The sequence below is a fragment of the Pimephales promelas genome, chromosome 4 (genome assembly GCF_988280905.1).
Source record: "Pimephales promelas chromosome 4, fPimPro1.hap1.1, whole genome shotgun sequence".
Classification (NCBI taxonomy): Eukaryota; Metazoa; Chordata; class Actinopteri; order Cypriniformes; family Leuciscidae; genus Pimephales; species Pimephales promelas.
Genome location: NC_142772.1, coordinates 29,117,847 through 29,135,810, shown reverse-complemented (window position 1 = coordinate 29,135,810; position 17,964 = coordinate 29,117,847). Strand labels below are relative to the sequence as shown.

The window sequence follows — 17,964 nt, the reverse complement described above, 5'->3', positions numbered from 1 at the left end:
TTAAATAAGTTAGTGCTGCAGTAGCGTTTCTTTTGCTTTCACTGGTGCTCTTGCCTGTCAGAAATGTAAAGTTTATTTCCTCGTGATATCTGACGTTAGTTATACTCCATCACCTTAATTCAAAAGCATATATCCTCTAATGTCAACACTTCCTCCAACATTAACCTGGCAGAAGTGAAGCCTGCTGATTTATTTATTTATTTTTTCGCTTTCTCTTTGTATTATCCATCTTTATTTATTCACATCTCTTTAATCTTGTTGTATTTGAGAGGAAATGGAGGAATCCAATTTTCACCTCAAGATCACCTCAGAGGGGGGAAAGGAGTGATGAAGGTTGGAGAGATGGGATAGAAAAGGAAAGATGAGGAGAAAGCCAAATGGAATGAGATCGGAGAAGGAAAGGGGAATAGCTGTTCTGAAGGTTGAAGATGTTTGTACAGAGGGAAATGGGATGATGAAGTGGTGAAATGGAAGAAATGTAGACAGTGCAAGAGAAGGGTAGCATATGAAGAGATCAAGATGAAAAAATGAAAGTTGAAAAGGTTTTTTTTTAAAGCTTTAGTTTAATGTATGATCATCTCATACAGGAGCTTTAAAGTTCAATTAGCATTACATCTTTTGATATGTGTTTGTATAAATGTGGGAATTCTGAAATATGTCCTCATACCTTCTCAGTCTATTTAATTAAGCTGTAACATTTTACATTTATATAAATTCACTTATTATAATCTTGAGTCACTAAACCACCCCTTTGAGCATATTGTTTTATTACAAAGTGATTGAAGTGTTATAGACACAGATTTAGGTAATGTTTAAATCTCTTTGATTAAGAAATGGTGTGCAGTCCTGGGTCAAATACAGAGCGAATACTCTTATTCAAACAAACGGTTATACAGTATGATGCCAACTATGGTTGAAAATCAATCAAAGATGTGCCACTACAGTTGAATAGCAGACCCTTTGATTTCATGCAAACTGCAAAGAAGAGGCAGAGAGATGTTGCTTGTTTCTCTCAATAAGTAATGGAAACAGAACACATTAGTTGACTAAATGATGATCCCTACAACATTATGGGAGTATAAACTCTTCAGCAGTACACAAGCACAAACACATCGGACACGCTTCAGCACACACTTGTCCGTAAGGGGCCTTTATGCACATTGTAAAATGGCAGCTGTGAGATGCTTTTTTTATAGTTGGGGCAAATTAAGTGAAAAATGTCAAGCTGCAGGGATCTGTTTTTCCCACGTCGATATGTTGTTAGAAGGTTTTTGTTTATTGCGTGATATTAATTTAGTGACTGTGACGTTAGTTGCGTTTACACTGATCTGAAATCAGCCTCATCGTGTAAACTAAGCTCACTCGCATTTGGTCATCACAGTCATTTTACCATCATTCATAAGTGTTGTTGTTTTGTTTTTTCATAAAGGGGTAGTATTTGCACCCTTGAGCTGTTATTTATTTATTTACTTTTAGTTAAGGCGTGTAGTCTAACTATATAATAACATTTATCTTATATGGGAAAAAATATCAGTCTACTTTAGTTTATTTACATATATTCTCCTGGGTTAGTCATTCATTTGATCCATTAGTCGATTAATCGGGGAGAAATGATAACCTCATGAGCGTATGTATACATTTTAAATTGAGCACACACAAAGCTTGCCAAAGCAACACTGGCAAACATCATATGAACTTTTTGAGATTGCATACAAACTAAATGTATCCTATAATATAAATAGCCTTATCTTAGAAATAAATGTATTTAATAAAAGTACATTTGAAATGTTGGACTGTATACATTTAATAAATAATTTTACAACAAACTGAAACGCGTAAAAGAGAAATATCAGTGCTATCATAATAAGGTCGACAGACAAGTAGTCTCATTTGTGTTTATTCTGCCGGAGTCTCTTCATACTATTTATATATTCCGATTTAAACGTACGCTGAATGACATTCAAAACAGCGGTTTCTCTCACTCTCTCAGTACCGACTGCCATAGGTATCAAGTTACGCCCTCATCCAAAGGCAGGGTGGGGATATGCAGCTCATTTGCATTTAAGGTGGTATACCCCCAAAACAGCTCATTTTTAAGCAGGCCCCAAAATGACATTTTTAAATGGTTATAATAAATTAACTGTGGGGTATTTTGAGCTGAAACTTCACAAATACATTCCGGGGACACCCGAGACCAATATTACATCTTGTAAAAAGGGGCATAATAGGTGCCCTTTAACACTGAATGAAAACTCGGAAGTCCGAAAACAATTAAAATAGACAATTGGGCTATAACTGACTCACCGTCACTGTTTTTTTTCTCTCTCTCTCTCTGATCTTTGTATTATGTGAAGGGAACAACATTTTGTCCACGTTGGGGAGTAGTGAGCTCCGTGTCTTGCTAACAATGAAACCGCAACACCGGCCTTTGGAAAGATAGATATACGCTCCAATTGTGTGCAAGTTAGCTTACTAATTTAGCTTCCACACAAACATGTGCATTTGCACCCTAATATCACAGATTTAAGGCCATGTAAAATGACTAACATTATGCTACTACTCGCATGTTTTAATTAAGTCATGTTTGAGGTCTCATGTCACCTTTTTGTCGTCATTCTTTACCAGCCGAGCATGTGAACGCAATGGCCAACCAGAGGCGTTTAAGAATCCGTTCAACAGCGCTCACAATGCTTGAGGGAAATTCTGTTTCTTTATGTTGTAAATTGGTACCAAAGTCTGTACTTTTGAAAACACTAGAATATAATAGAATCATAGGGAAAAAAAATCTGATACATTTAAAAAAAACTGTGGGCTTTATAATGGGGTTCAGTTATTTGTGTACTTTCAATGGGAGTTTTGTCTTAGGCCCTTGTTCCGTTCTAACACTGACATTCACTGTTTTGACACTGCCTCCAATGGAGAGCAATTTATTAATGTGACTACAATAGTGTAGGACGTAATGTAATTGTTCCGCTATAAGACCACCAAATTAATTAGTCCTTTAATATACAGAACCATTATCTTGCATCATTTGGCATCCCACCCCCTTTGTACAGAAATGTCTGTCATGTCATCTGAGGTGCTTGTAAGATATTGTCGCTTCATGTTAATCTGTCAGTATCTGCGCTCTTCATCAGAGTCAGCTGTCTCTGTATCATCACCCTTTCAATCAACACTCTGATCTCCTCATTATATGGGGGATAAATCTGTTTCTGTGCATCACCAAGCAGATCGCCTTGGGAGTCACACGTACCATGCCATGAAATGTGAACCATGCCTTGCAGATTTGTCTGGAAATACATTTTAAACAAACAAACAAAAAATAACTCCACATTTCTGCCCACAAATTACACACACTTTGACACCAGAAGTGTGGAACCACACACACGCTCAACCTAGACCCATAAAAGGAGTGGCGCATTAGTCGCATTTCTGCAAGGATGCATTTAAATTGATCAAAAGTGACAGTAAATACTTTTATATTATCACAAAATAAATTCTATTTAAATAATTGCTGTTCTTTTGGATGTTCTATTTGTCAAATAATCTTGGAAAAATATATTATGGTTTCCACACAAACAACATTTGACCGCACAGCCGTTTTCAACATTTAATAATAATAATAAGACATGTTTCTTGAGCATCAAATCAGCATATTAGTGATTTCTAAAGGATCATGTGACACTGAAGACTGGAGTAACAATGCTGTAAAATTACATTAAAATATATATTCAAATAGAAAACAATTACTTTTAAATTGTAATATATTTTTATATTGGATTTTATTTTACATAGAAATATTGTTATAGTTTTACTGTATTTTTGATTAAATAAATGCAAGCTTGGTGATTTATAAAAAAAAGTCTTTCAATAACATTTTAAAGCTTAAAGCTGCAGTCCGTAGCTTTTAACCGTTTTTGGGGTTAAAAATAATCTAAAATACATATTTGAGAGAATACACAACCAGCCAGTGTTCAAAACTCTCTGCTGGCTGTAGCTCGATTCAAAGCGGTAAGCTTGTAATAATGTTTTTAATTCCAGTGGTACTGGTGGATTTCCGCGGGAGATTCGAGCATGTCTTTGCGTCATTACGTCACATCTGTACACAAAGGAGGGGTCTCGGCTAGTCGGCTATATTGCGTGAGGATGTTGGAGGTGGAGATTTATAGCCTTTTCTCACAGCACTTGATATAATTAAACTTATTAATTTGATGGCGGGTTTTCAACGTCAATCACCAGTGGGAACAGATTCACCCGCTGTAAAATGCAAGACTTTGTTCGGACATTGGAGTAACTACAGAATAAAAGAGACTGCAATTGGACCAATGCGAAAATAGGGATACATATCGGAAGGACAATACATGTCGTCACGCAATGTTGACGTTGTTAACATTAATAATTTGGGAACAAAGTATCATTTGCATTGTTTTGCATGATATGATTAACGATTGTTAGATTTGCTGATACTGCAGTGTCAGAACTGCAGTGACAGCCTCACACTCTCCTCCAACATTGTGTTCATCCACGCTGTGCTGTGTCGAAATACAAATCGGGTAAAGTTGATAATTCTGTGAGTAACTGCAATTGCAGATTTCAAACAGATGGCGACAGAGGAAAAACTGCAGACTGCAGCTTTAATGACCCAAACTTTTGAAATAGTAGTCAAAATGCCTTGACAAAAATCGAATCTTCTTTTTTTTTGGCCTTAAAACCCTCTGAAGGATTTGCCTCCTAGGCCTTCATTGTACGTGCATTACTACATTTCCTGTTCTTATAACCTGAGAAAAGAGTTGACAATGATTTCCTGAGGTAATTGACAACATGACATGGATACAGTCGAAAGAGCTTAAGCTATTCCTAAAAAAACCTTTAAGCCTTTAGTTTAATCGATAAACCGACACCTTGATCTCACATTGCACTAGTTTGAACATCAAAACTCAAAGTCTTGAGTCTGCAGTTCTTCTAACAGCAGGTAGGCCTATATGTTCCCTCCCTCAAGCCCTTTTGTCCTAGATTTAAAGTCGTCCTTCACTATAATGTCTTTTTAGGAAGAACAGCCTAGAAAGGGCACAACAGAATGCCAGTTATATTTAGCAACACATTTTATAATATCAAACCAGTCATCTTTCTCTCCTCCCCCCACTCATTTGCTAATGTTTGATATGTCATTATCAGACTTTAGGTTAGTTTTTAATTCTCTCTGAGGAGTGAATGCGCAGGTTAACTGAGCTGATTTGAAGAGGTATGATCTGAATATCGAAAATAGAGCAGAAGTGTGTGTGTGTGTGTGTGTGTGTGTGAGAGAGAGAGAGAGGTTTTCTCAAATTCTAATTAACAAGCAGGGATCTGGTCCAGGATGTTGGTTAATCAAAGCAGAATATGTCGATGTGTGTGTGTGTTGTGTGAGGGGAAGGGGGGGTTGTGGTGATGGCCAGCTGTTCTCCTGTCCTGTTCAGCTCTGTTCTTCCTGTTCACCATAATACAGAATTATTAAAGAATGCTGTTAAGCTAATGCTCTTTTGCTTACCCTGTTCTCTCTCTCTCTCTCCCTTCATCTGTATCTCTTTCATTCTTTCTGCACCATTTTTTATCTAAATCTCTCCCCTCATCACTAAATATCTTTCATTGTCCTTCTGCATCATATTTTGTGGTTGGTTTTGTGCATAGTGTGAGTTTTTACCGATTTTAGTTGTCTTCTAAATTCTGTCTTAATTTGGTGGATAAAGGTTTGTGCGACGTGCTTTGTCATGTCTCATCTTGATCCCATTAGCACAGTCTGTTGTGTGCGTGTTATGCTTTGCCATTTGATGTCAAATTGTCTTCATCAAACCGAGTTGTATCACTAGTCATCATCATCTAATTTATCAGTAATTTAGTGGCTCAGATCAATCTAAACTGCATAATTGAATGAATACCCTAGTGATTTCTCGTTGTCTGTCAGATTGACGCTTATGATTTGTGTCTGTTTTGTACACTTTTTCTTTGTGTCGCGAGTGTTTGCCTGTTTTCTGGGAATGTGCGTGTGTTTAGTGATGCTATATCTCTCGTTGTTTTTGGCAGCCACCAGCACTCGTTTGTGGTGTGGACCACCCACTCTCTGCTTACTGCATCTCCAACCTATCACCTGACAGGGTAATGCACCAATCAGCTGCCTGTGCTTTTGTGTCATGTGACTGTGCCTGCCATTTGCGTTATTTTTTTTTTTAAACCATAGAAACATCTCATTGTCTGGTAGTCACTCCCTGAGCTGCCTGGCCCTTCCTCCGGAGCTCAGTTCCTCTGGAAATCATCCATTTTCCTTCATGTTGAAACTGGGGTCACGATACAGAACATACATTTTGTTGCATTAGAGTGCATTAGTGTCCACCCAGCGTTTTCAGCAGTGTTGGTTCTGTACAAATTATTCGTTTTTCAAAAAGTCTCTGTTAATGAATTATAAATCATTAACCAAGTCAACCAGCTACAAGGTTATAAACTTTGATTTGAAGCAAACAAGACGGTGGTACAAGACTGTATGTGTATATAACGGCTTTACTTGGGGAAAGAACTACAATCCCAAGAAGCACTGCAAATGCTTCAAATTAAAAACGGAAAACCAATTGCTTGATGTTGACTGTGTATACATTGAAACAATGTTTTTTTTTATTGCAAAATATGCATATATATTTTCATGTGTGTGTGTATATATAAATATATATATATATATATATATATATTAGGGCTGTCAGTTTAACGCGTTATTAACGGCGTTAATGCAAACCCAATTTTTTTATCGCGCGATTAACAGTCTTTTTGTCTTCGCAAACTTTGTCGTTTTTTTTACATGCTTTTGCAACAGGGCGCGGCATGCATCCTGATCCATTTTGGCGTCTCACGCTCGTCATCCACTCAAAGCCGGCTCACAAGCCGAAACGTGTGTTTGCGGCGTGCCTGTTGTTTTGTTTACGGTCTAGATCCACTTGCGCTTTGGTCGAAGAAGCAACAAAACGTCCTCGCGCGGCGCAAGCCATTGAAATGAATGGGTTTCAGAGCGCAGCGCGAGGACGTTTTGTGCCGCACACACTCGTTTCGGCTTGCGAGCCGGCCAAATAGTAACGTTACGTTTTGAGTGGATGACGAGCGCGAGACGCCGAAATGGATGCCCTAAGATTCTGAATGGAAAGTTTACTTTTAAAAAGTTGCCAAATTGTCCAATTGACAAGACCAAGTGATCTGTGTGTTTTGTCGTTGTGAACTGAGCTATCATCATCGCAGCACGTCCAGTCTGAAACACCACTTGATGATGGCCAAGCAAACACACACACACAGATGATGCGAATTCTCCACCCCCTCGTCAATATCAGGACCTCGTCAGTATTTCTTTCACCCTTTTGTTGATAGACAGTGTTACATTGTGTGAGAGATTATTTATATATGTTAGTGTGAAATTGAGCACTATTCCAATGTTATTTTCAATAATAATAATAAAAAACATTTTCACTAAACAAGCCGATCCACTTTTCCATGTTGATAAGAGCATTAAAATGAGAAAAAAAATAATGTAACAAAAAGAAATCAAAAGACATTTAGAATAGATAAAAATGTGCGATTAATCGCGAGTTAACTATGACATTAATGCAATTTAATTGCGATTAAATATTTTAATCGTTTGACAGCACTTATATATTTTTATATGTATATATATTTCTATATATGTATATATATATATATATATATATATATAATTTTCTTTTTTTCACAATTCTCTGGTAAAGATTTATTTGCTGAATCAAATAATGTAGTTTTTCCAGAATTTCAGTGTCTTGATTTAAAAATTATTAGGGCTGCTCTCGACTAAAGATTTTAGTCAACCTGTAGTCGCTCATCACAATAATGAGCCTTTAATTGCCTATATATAATACATAGCCTAATCAGTGCTCAAAGCACACGTCAAGCTTTCCACAGCGCACTGGCAAACGTAGGGGGAAAACCAGAAGGAGACTGTCTACTGACATGTTACTCTTATCTGGATGACCAAAAATGACGGAGTATTTTAAGTTAAATGCAAGTGATGGTGCATTTGTCATGCAGTAAGTGCACTCTCCACACAAATACTCGGATGCGCATAATAATATGCGCATAATAGCTCATATTTATGTAAGTTGCCATTAGAGTGAGCGGACTTGTAAAGTTGCTACCACTTACATGTGATAAGCCATATTTGAGATTGATTAACAGACTAATACAATTTTGGTCGACCAAGTCTCTTAGTCGACTAATAGTTAGTCGACTGTATTAAGTTATTAAAAAAATTCTCAATGCCTTGAAAATTAGTGCCACCAATGTATTGAATCTGTATCGTGACGAGTATTACAATATTGTACTGTTTTTTTGTTGTTGTTTTGTTCACCCATACTTCCAGTGTTTTTGTTACAGCAATGAATGTTTGCTCCCAAAACCCCTGACCTTCATCCAGTACAGAATCCAGATAGGGTTGTTTTTCTTTATTTGTTCCTGGTTGGATATCTTTGTTAGAAGCATGAAGCTTGAAACTGTGAACAGAGGGTCTCTGAAATAGGTTAGATGCTATTGTGTTGTAGTTTAAGGCCTCATTCAAAAACATTTTAATAGTTTCCATGGTAAACACTCAAGTACATAGACAAAATGAATAAAACCCCTCATAGTAATATGCCATTGTCCTGCACACAATTGTTTAGCTTTCTGAAAATACACACGCTTTAAGAGCCATCATGGCTTAGCCACAGAGTAACCATAACTTCTTATTATGAGGCCTTTTTTAATATTCATCATTTTATATGCTCACAAGGTCCAAAATTAGTACTTGCCAAGCGCCAATTGTGACAACACATTGGCTTAAGTAAGTAAATAAAACAAAGCCAGTTGGCCGACAACTTTATTTTGCTTTACTTTTTTTGCCTTGCCACTCCAGGACATTGACGTTGGTATATTTAGGCTGTTCCTGATAGGGGTTGAACGACTTCAGATTTTTTGAAGTCGACTATTATGACATCAAAGTCGAGTCGACGTCGACTAGTCGCTGACGTCATTCATAAAAACACAAGAGATGTGACAGATTTGCAACATGCCACAATTTTCAATTAATTAGCAGAAAATTATACAGATGCTGACAGCTCATAATGGGGCCGTTTACACCTGGACACTTCATGCGTTTTTACTAAACTGATTTATCGAAACGATTCCATTTACACCTGGTCACATAAATATGTTTTCGCATCCGATCTTCAAACAACGCGCTATATGGAGATTTCATCACATCACAGAGTTCACATCACCGAAAGCAACAGTAATGAGCTGCATTTTATTGATCATCAGCTAATTTCACAATCAAAGGCCACAATAAGAGAGACAGCGCTGGTAAGATCATTTTGTTTCTTTACTTTTAACGAAGATGATTGGGTATTAAGCGTCTGTGACTTACTTTCACTAGTTTGATTTACGATAGTTTGCACGTTGGCTTTATGAATAGATTATTAGCTGCGGTGCGTGTTATAGCTTCGTCATATAATGAATATAATAGCACAGGCTGCTCTCACACGTTTTATTTCAGCCTTTTTGGGAGAAGTCCAATTAATATGCGGTTTCAACAACCAGATGCCTTTACACAGGTCCAGTTTTGTCTGTAAAGCGGCCCAGACCTCCTCATGAAGTGGTTTGAGCGATCGGATTTAAATCCGTCTCCAATGCGTTTCGGAGGGCATTTAGCTTTCACCTGGTCTTTTCACGATCGGATAGCAATCAGATCACAGAAACACGTGAAGTGGCCAAATTTAGCTAAACAGCCCGCTGTTTACATCATCAGGATGAAAAGAAAAAAAAAAGCTATAAATTCACATCTGCATGTTAGTGATACCAAATAATATTCCAATTGATTGCGGGTGAATTAGATGCATTAATATATTTAAATAGATATATGAAAAAAATAGGCTAATATTTGAATGATTTTAAAAGAGACTGCTCTCATTTCCCGGTAAAACAGAGAGCGTGCGTCATGCTTTTACTTTCTTTTTCAACAATATAGTGGTGCTACGTTAGTAAAGTATTTCCATATGCTTTATGTGCCAATGCTGCTTTCTTGCTGCAATGACCCTCTGGGCTCTTCATCTGTTGTCGTCTTTAACGCGGCCATATACTATTAAAATTAGCGCAATCACATAGTGTCACATGATCAACGCGACTAGTCAACGTCAAGCTTAAAGCGTCACGGAATTGCATTAAGGTCGACTAGTCGGTTCCACCCCTAGTTCCTGATTAGCTTTCGTGTCAGGTCATTGTTTTGCTGGAGAATAAATCCTCCATCACAGGCATCTTGCAGACTCTATGCTTTTTCCTGTATTCATTTTACCCACGCAAGCCTTCTTGTTGTGCAGAGAAGCATTTCCCAAGCATGATGCTACTACCGCAGTGGAGCCGATGTGTTTCTGAGTCAGTTTTATGGCGTATACCAAACATTGTGTTTAATATGATTGCCAAAAATACAATTTTGGCGCTTTTCCACTGCATGGTACGGCTCGGCTCACTTCGTCTCGGTTTGCTTTTCCACTGCAGTTATACTGCTTCATAGTGGGTGGTATGTATTCTAGACTGCTCGTTAAAGTTGCTGAAAAGTCGCTTTTTAATTCCTGGTCGCAATATCCAGTTGGATCCGCTCCTCATCCTCAGCTACCAATGAGAGGAACGTCGACTGCTCCTCGTCTTCTCATCTCAAACCACTGACAACTGCCGTTTATTTCTTTTAGAGGGAAAAGCTGCCCATAACTGCTTGTCTAGGCTCAGTTTTTGTCCGTAATAAAAAATTGTCCATAAAAAAGAATATTGGCGATCTCCGATTTGGCAAACGATCCTGTGCATATCCGTGTTTGCACTCTGGAGAGTGTCGAACTCTATTTACAACGTGTTTTTACAGCTCTGAGCAGTCTAGCCAATCACAAACATATCTGTTGATTTCTTGAACACAATGGACAATCAGAGGTGTTTAAGTTAGAATCCACTAACCGCTCAAAACACTGCAGTTTTTGTTCGGTGCTGATTTCTGAGAATCGTCTCATTAACAAAGCGTAGATGCGACGTAAACAAGATTCATTGTACACTCTAGACCACTTCATTGATTATAATGTAACTTGGTGAGATGAGTAACTGCTTTATAGTGATTATAAAGTGACTTTTTTGCTGATTATATAATCAGTTCAGAATTTAAATAAAACCTTTGTTTTTTACATGCTTGACCAGCAGCCACATACATGCTGCAAAGTTTCGGGAGAGACATCCACTTAATGTGTTTGAGTTGTTCTCTTTCCCACAAAAAATGATTTTGTCATTTAATTGAGTGAACCAGCCATCAATCTGTGACCCTGGCCCACTAAATACGTATGCTCTTCAGCAATATCAGAAAGAGAAGGAAGGAAGAAAGACATGAACCATGTTGGGGAAAGTTACTTTTAAAAGTACTTTTTCGGTTACTTTTTCTTACCAGGCTATGGCTTGATCTCTTTCAGTCCTTGCAGGTGTTTTTTTTTTTGTTTTTTTTTCTTTTTTGTGAACTTTTTAACAAAAGTTATTGTACTATTGTTTAATCCGGTAGTGCATTCAACAACAGCCAATATAACCTACACCTTCTTTTTCTTTTAAAAACAGTTATATATTGAATAATAATATAGAATAATATGATTATCATAATGTTAGAGTATCTTAATACTAAGAGTTTTGCGATTGGGCAGCACACCCCTGACCTTTCCCCTGTCACAGAGATTTTGCTGATGATATTATGAAATGTGGGCACCTCCACAGTGGACCGTAGATGCATCTCCTCAACAATAAAAGCAGCAACCAATTTTTTTTTGAGTTCAGTCGAATGAATTGCTCTTACCTGGTGGTGAATGTGAACTGAAATCAATCATTTATAAAGTAGAACAATATTAGAAACAATATTACTCCAGAAAAATATTACGTAATGCATATTATTTGTAACGCGTTACAAGTTAGCAGTTGTGGATCTTAAAATGTTCTAACCGTTTGCTCTTTAAGATAAGGCTTGGAAAAGGTCAAACCAGCAGCCTGACCGCAACATCTGGAAAAGAACGTTGTTTAAGCGACATACACCGGTATTGCAGTATATTAAAAATTTATATTGTAACAAAACACCGGTATGAACCGGTATACCACCCAGCACTACATGTGCTCTAAATAGTAATGTTAAAGGAAGGGTCGACAATATTGGAAAATAGCATGGCAAGATAGCTTTGAAAGCATTATCCCACCCTCCCTTCAGAGCGCTCTCTCCAAAGCCACGCCTCCCTTAAAACACAAACTATGCAAAGCCTCATGAAATGCGTTGATGACGTGTGATATCTGGGCATGAAGCCTGGTCTTGAGACTTCCACAGAATATGCGTTTTAATATTTAGACCACATCTATTATTGATTGTGATCAGGATGTGAGAGTTTCAGCCAGTATTAAAAGTGTTTATTCAAAAAAAATTGCCTACCCTACATTTAACATGGCCAAAAACGGGGAAAAAAAAACTTTTTAGTCAGCTGGTAGAACAAGATTTCTCATAAATATTGCTATTAGGTTCCTTTCTGAGAGGCCTATCTTTGACCTCATGTCAGTTGTTGTCGCATTGTGTTGTGAAAACGTTTCACATTGTGTTGTGAAACTAACATTCTACATGTTGTGTATATGTGTGCGACATGTTTTACTTTTGGGGCGGGTTTTTGTGCTGTACTACTCGTGTTAAATGAATATAATCGGGAAACACCACATCTGTTTCATATAATGAATCAAACATTTGCGCTCAAACATATTTGATCTTTTCTCACACCATTATCTCTGTACCACTCTCACACTTAATGGGTTATCTCTTCCCTCCAACCCCCCCCCCCCCTCCCCTTTCTCTCTCTGCTGGGCAGATCACTGGTGGAGGATGATGATGCTCAGATGATGAAGGTGTCACTGGGATGCAGTGAAATGGGGCTGTCCTCCCACTTGCAGGCCTCGAAAACAGGAAACACACGCTTCTTTACCAGCAACACACACAGCTCTGTGGTTTTACAGGTGAGTGTGTGATTTACGTAGGTCTCTTACTAAACAGTGGGGTTGGTATATGGGGCGTCACCATCTGCCACTCTGTGTTTGGAAGAGTCTGTGAAGGTCATCTCTGCTGTTATTGGCAGTCTAGCTTTATATCACACATAAAGATGATATTATTATTGTTATCAACGTCATCATCATCGGTGGTGGGCAGAGTCCTGCCTAAGATCCATGAGAACATTCATTAGCACCTTTCTGCAGGTCACCTGGCAGGTTTCAGCATGTGCTTCTGTGGGAACAAAGGTGTGAATTTAATTTTGAATTTGCCAGTCATTTCAGGCAGATCAATAAGTGAAGGACACCTGATTGCCTTGTGTGCATATGTTCATTTTTATTTAACGCTCTTGATGCATGGTGTTCTCATTACTGGACGGCTTTTATGTAAATGTAAGTTTAGAAGAGAGTCATTGTATTAATAGCCCTATTTACATACATATATATATATATATATATATATATATATATATATATATACACACTCACCTAAAGGATTATTAGGAACACCATACTAATACTGTGTTTGACCCCCTTTCGCCTTCAGAACCGTGGCATTCTTTAGAAATGTTGGCCCATATTGATAGGATAGAATCTTGCAGTTGATTGAGATTTGTGGGATGCACATTTTAAAATATATTCAAATTTAATATGATTATTTTAAATTGTAATATTATTTTACAATATTGCAATTTTTTTTGTCTTTTTGATCAAATAAATGCAGCCTTGATCATAAGAGACTTCTTTCAAAAACATTAAAAAATCAGTAACACTTTACAATAAGGTTAATTTGTTAACATAAGTTGACTACCTTAGTTAACATGAACTAAGAATGAACAATACATCAGCATTTAATAATCTTAGTTAATATTAATTTCAACATTTACCAATACATCATTAAAATCAAAGGTTGTATTTGTTAACATTTAGTTAATGCACTGAATTAACGTGAACAAACAATGAACGACTGTATTTTTATTAACTAACATTAAAAAAGAATAATAAAGATTGTAACAAATATATTGATCATTGTTAGTTCATGTTAGGTAATACATTAACTAATATTAACTAATTAACCTTATTGTAAAGTGTTATCAAAATTAATTTTGTTTACATGAGATAAGAGTTTATATACACGCACACACAGACATTCACACGTTTCGTGATCTCTTGATTGCATCAGCAGGTTCAGCACTGACATTAATGTGATGGGGTCACTTTATTGATTCCCAGCTCAATGTCATTGACGGCTGTCATTGATCACCAACCAGCTACTGCTGTGGTGAAGTAGATTGTGTGTATGTGATCTTAAAGTTGCAGTTTATTAAGATTTGAATCAGTTTGTCAAATCAAGATAGTATGGATAAACAATATTTGAACTTATCAGTCTTGACACATGCTGGAGATTTATAGCGTTATTCATTCACAACCTTTTGTAAAGGACACCCAAACATTACACGCTCTCAGTGGGTGTAAAATGTAGTGTAGGCACGTGCACACTTGCCCTGGTTTTGCGGATGAAAGGAAAATTATTACTATGATAGCCGCTTATCAAATCTGGGATGATGACTTTTTTTCAGTTTAAATCTGTCACGAGTCACAACAAATGCGTCCTAAAGCACAGCAGCCTTCATCATCCTATAATATCTCTAACCCCTGGAAAAATGATCAAATGAATTAATCAATTGAAAATTTTGGTTCCAGTGATTTGTTGGGAAACAGCACTCAGTTAATTTGATTCGATGTTTATCCGCAGGCGCTGTGTGTCCTCATTCTGAACGCACACAGAATGAGTTTTAGCTGCGTATGCAGGTTTAGTGTTTTTAGTTATGTTTGTTTTTTTTTTTTTTACATTTCGTAATAAACAAGTTATGTAAACGTACTGGCAAAACTAGCACAATTAATATTTTAGGTTGGAGTATATTTATTCTATTTTTTGTTTAAAATTCCAAAAATAATAATGCTTATTATTTGTAATAGTAGTGGCTGCAGATAAAGTCTTAATTCTTTGTTTGTTTTTCTTTTTTTGTTCAATTTAATAATATTTTTTTGTTATTAAATATATGTATAATAACAACAACAATGTTTTGTTATTGTTGTTATTATTATACATATATTATTGTTGGCTATATGTTATTACTATACATATAGTCAGCACACACAGTGTTTGTATTTGTAGATGCCTCCGCACAAAATGCTTTTACTGTCACATTAGATGCAGCAAAAGCTTTTTTTATATTCATTTGGCAGGTGTTTTTATGCAAAGTGACTTACGAATGAGGCACATTATGAGCAAAGCTTTTAGTTTTAGATTTTGCATCAGACGCTGATGTTATGAGGCTGGTAAAGACAGCCAGCTGGCTTTTCCACATTTATCATGATTTGTGGCATGTTTGTTAAACTCCAGTCCAGAGTTTGGTGCTTAAAAAGCTTACGTGTAATTAATTTTAGTAAGTGTATCACTGATTGGATTGTGCCTTATTTCATGCCTTAGCACATGTTTGACATGTGCTTTTGCACATGCTGGTGGATCAAGCCTGACGCAGCACTCTGAGAGTGTGTGTGAGTGGACGAATGCTCGATCCTGTTAATTATGGCTCCTCTCCACCGTGGGAGTCCATCTCTGCTGCAGTCCCCTCATGCATCTGACCTCCTGTTCATTAATTAACCCCACAATCTTTTATTCAGAAATGACGCTCATGGGACGCATAGTAATGATACAACTCCTTAACAAGCACTGTTTTCATGGGTGATGATAACAGATGCTTTAATGCAGAGGTCTCAAACTCAACTGAACTGGGGGCCGCTGGAGGCTGGGTCAGGCTGGGCCGCATCAAGTATTCCACAAGAAAATAGTATTCAACTATTCCAAAAAACTGGTCCAATCTTTATTATTAACGTTTCTTCTGAACATTCCTTTCTGTACATGATTGGTTCTTCATGAGCTGTCCTTCTGACAGTTGAAGTTCATTTTACAAACTTTCATTGTCTTTTCCTTATTCACAACATCTTTGTGATACTTTTGCTCATGTCCTTTTTATTTTCTTTATACAACACATTAATATGATATTGAATGTTTTTTGGAAGGCACATATCCTTTTATTAAACTAAAGCAGTTTGAGAACACTGCTTTAATGTGACCCTTTTGTTCATTCCCTTTGCTCCTCGGTGAATTCGTTAAGTGCATTACAGAAAATATTGTGTTTTATACAATACTCTGTGTTGTATTTTATTCTCTCCATCTCTCAGGGTTTTGACCAGTTGAGGATAGAGGGCCTGCTGTGTGATGTCACATTGGTGGCGGGAGATGGGGATGAAGCGTTTCCTGTTCACCGAGCCATGATGGCCTCTTCCAGTGACTACTTTAAAGCCATGTTTACAGGTGAGTGAGAGTACAAGACATAGGATAACAAAGGATTAGGTGAGGTGAAGCCAAGTTTCCTGGTGAGGAAGGGATAAAGGGAGGAACATGGAAGGTTTTTTTTGGACTGAGAGGTCAAAGTTTGACAAAAGAGAAAGCTAATGTTTCCTCAATGTTATGTACTATACCATACTACCAGCTCTGGATTGTTTTTGCTTGTGTTTTGTATTGTCTCTAAATTTTCTTTTTAATTTTTTTTAGTCTGATATCATAAATATCAGTATCATACTAGTCTCGTTTAGTCACACCAGAGACTTTCCTTCAGAGCTCTCCCTCCATTCCCCCCTCGCTCATGCCCCAACCCCCCTCCCCCCCATCTCTCTCTCATCTATCTCTAGAAGTACGCTCTGTTTCTTGGGAAGAAAAAAAAACAAAGCGAGAGAGGTGAAAAAAGATAAAGCAAGAGATTTGCTCGGGGTTATTTGGGAAAGCTTGTTCTGAGATAATGTGTTCAATGGAAAGAACTTCATTTCATTATTTGAATTGAGTTCAGCTATTCCCTAAATAATTATGCCATTTAATACTACATACTACCAAACCCTGAATGAGTTTTTAACACAAAACTATTATGAGAGAGCAGTAAAACAATTATGAAGGAGCAGCACATCGAGGGAATACTCTGATTTGCTAACTAGAGCTGGGAAAAAATTGATGCAAGACTCTGAATCAAGAGTTCAGTTTTTAAGCAACGGTAATATGAACACTAAGTGGGTCGCTTAGCCATTCAGTATGTTACTGTTAAAATGTTTGGGGTCAGATTGATGCTAAATAAAAAAGGGAGATAAAGGCATTTATAATGTTACACAAAAAATGATGTTAAATACATTGTATTTGATGATAAGAAATGTTTTCTTGAGCAGCAAATCAGTAATTCATGATGAATACTGCCCCACATAGGTCCAGTAACTGCACCTGGTAAACACACCCATTTTTATTTTATTTTTTACGTATAATAACAGGACATAAAATAACCTGAGAGACCTTAAATTGTTCCCAACTCTATTCTGATTAAATAAAGAGTTTAGCCCTTGTGTTGTTGAATAATTATCTGAAGTTTTGCCTCTTAAGATGTTACAATAAATACATTTAGAACAGACAAAAGTGCCGTCAGGTTACGACACAGCGTTACAGTTTGGCTGTGCATGTAGCTGAGAAAAGTGCTGTCTCTGTTCATCTTGTAATAGGTCCATGGTATTCTAAAGCCCCATTAAAGTCCTGCTACCAGTGTGCCAAGAGCATTTCAGCACTTCAAGACTCCCATAATTGCTGTCTGTTTTACTTTCTTTCATTCTCAACTCGTGTTCTACTTATCCTTTTTGCTCTCTCTCTCTCCATCTCCACATGGTTGAGAAATCATATCTGAATTAATGAAAGTGGTTTGATTTATTTCAAACGTGGCTCTTGAATAAGTGGCTCATTATCATGGTAAAAAGAATTGGTGA

The 17,964-nt window shown here is 37.1% G+C and overlaps 1 protein-coding gene across 6 annotated transcripts in view; it reads left to right on the top strand.

Moving 5' to 3' along the window:
* klhl13 (kelch-like family member 13) overlaps window positions 1-17,964 on the top strand; it is a 60,413-nt gene that overhangs the window by 30,346 nt on the left and 12,103 nt on the right. For 3 of the 6 annotated variants that reach the window (XM_039650021.2, XM_039650020.2, XM_039650019.2), the window contains 3 exons: window positions 6,061-6,132; window positions 12,927-13,071; window positions 16,351-16,483. In XM_039650021.2, coding sequence (XP_039505955.1) covers window positions 6,061-6,132; window positions 12,927-13,071; window positions 16,351-16,483 — 350 coding nt within the window. The remainder of the gene's footprint in view (window positions 1-6,060; window positions 6,133-12,926; window positions 13,072-16,350; window positions 16,484-17,964) is intronic. The other 3 variants (XM_039650024.2, XM_039650023.2, XM_039650022.2) reach the window with 1 other exon arrangement.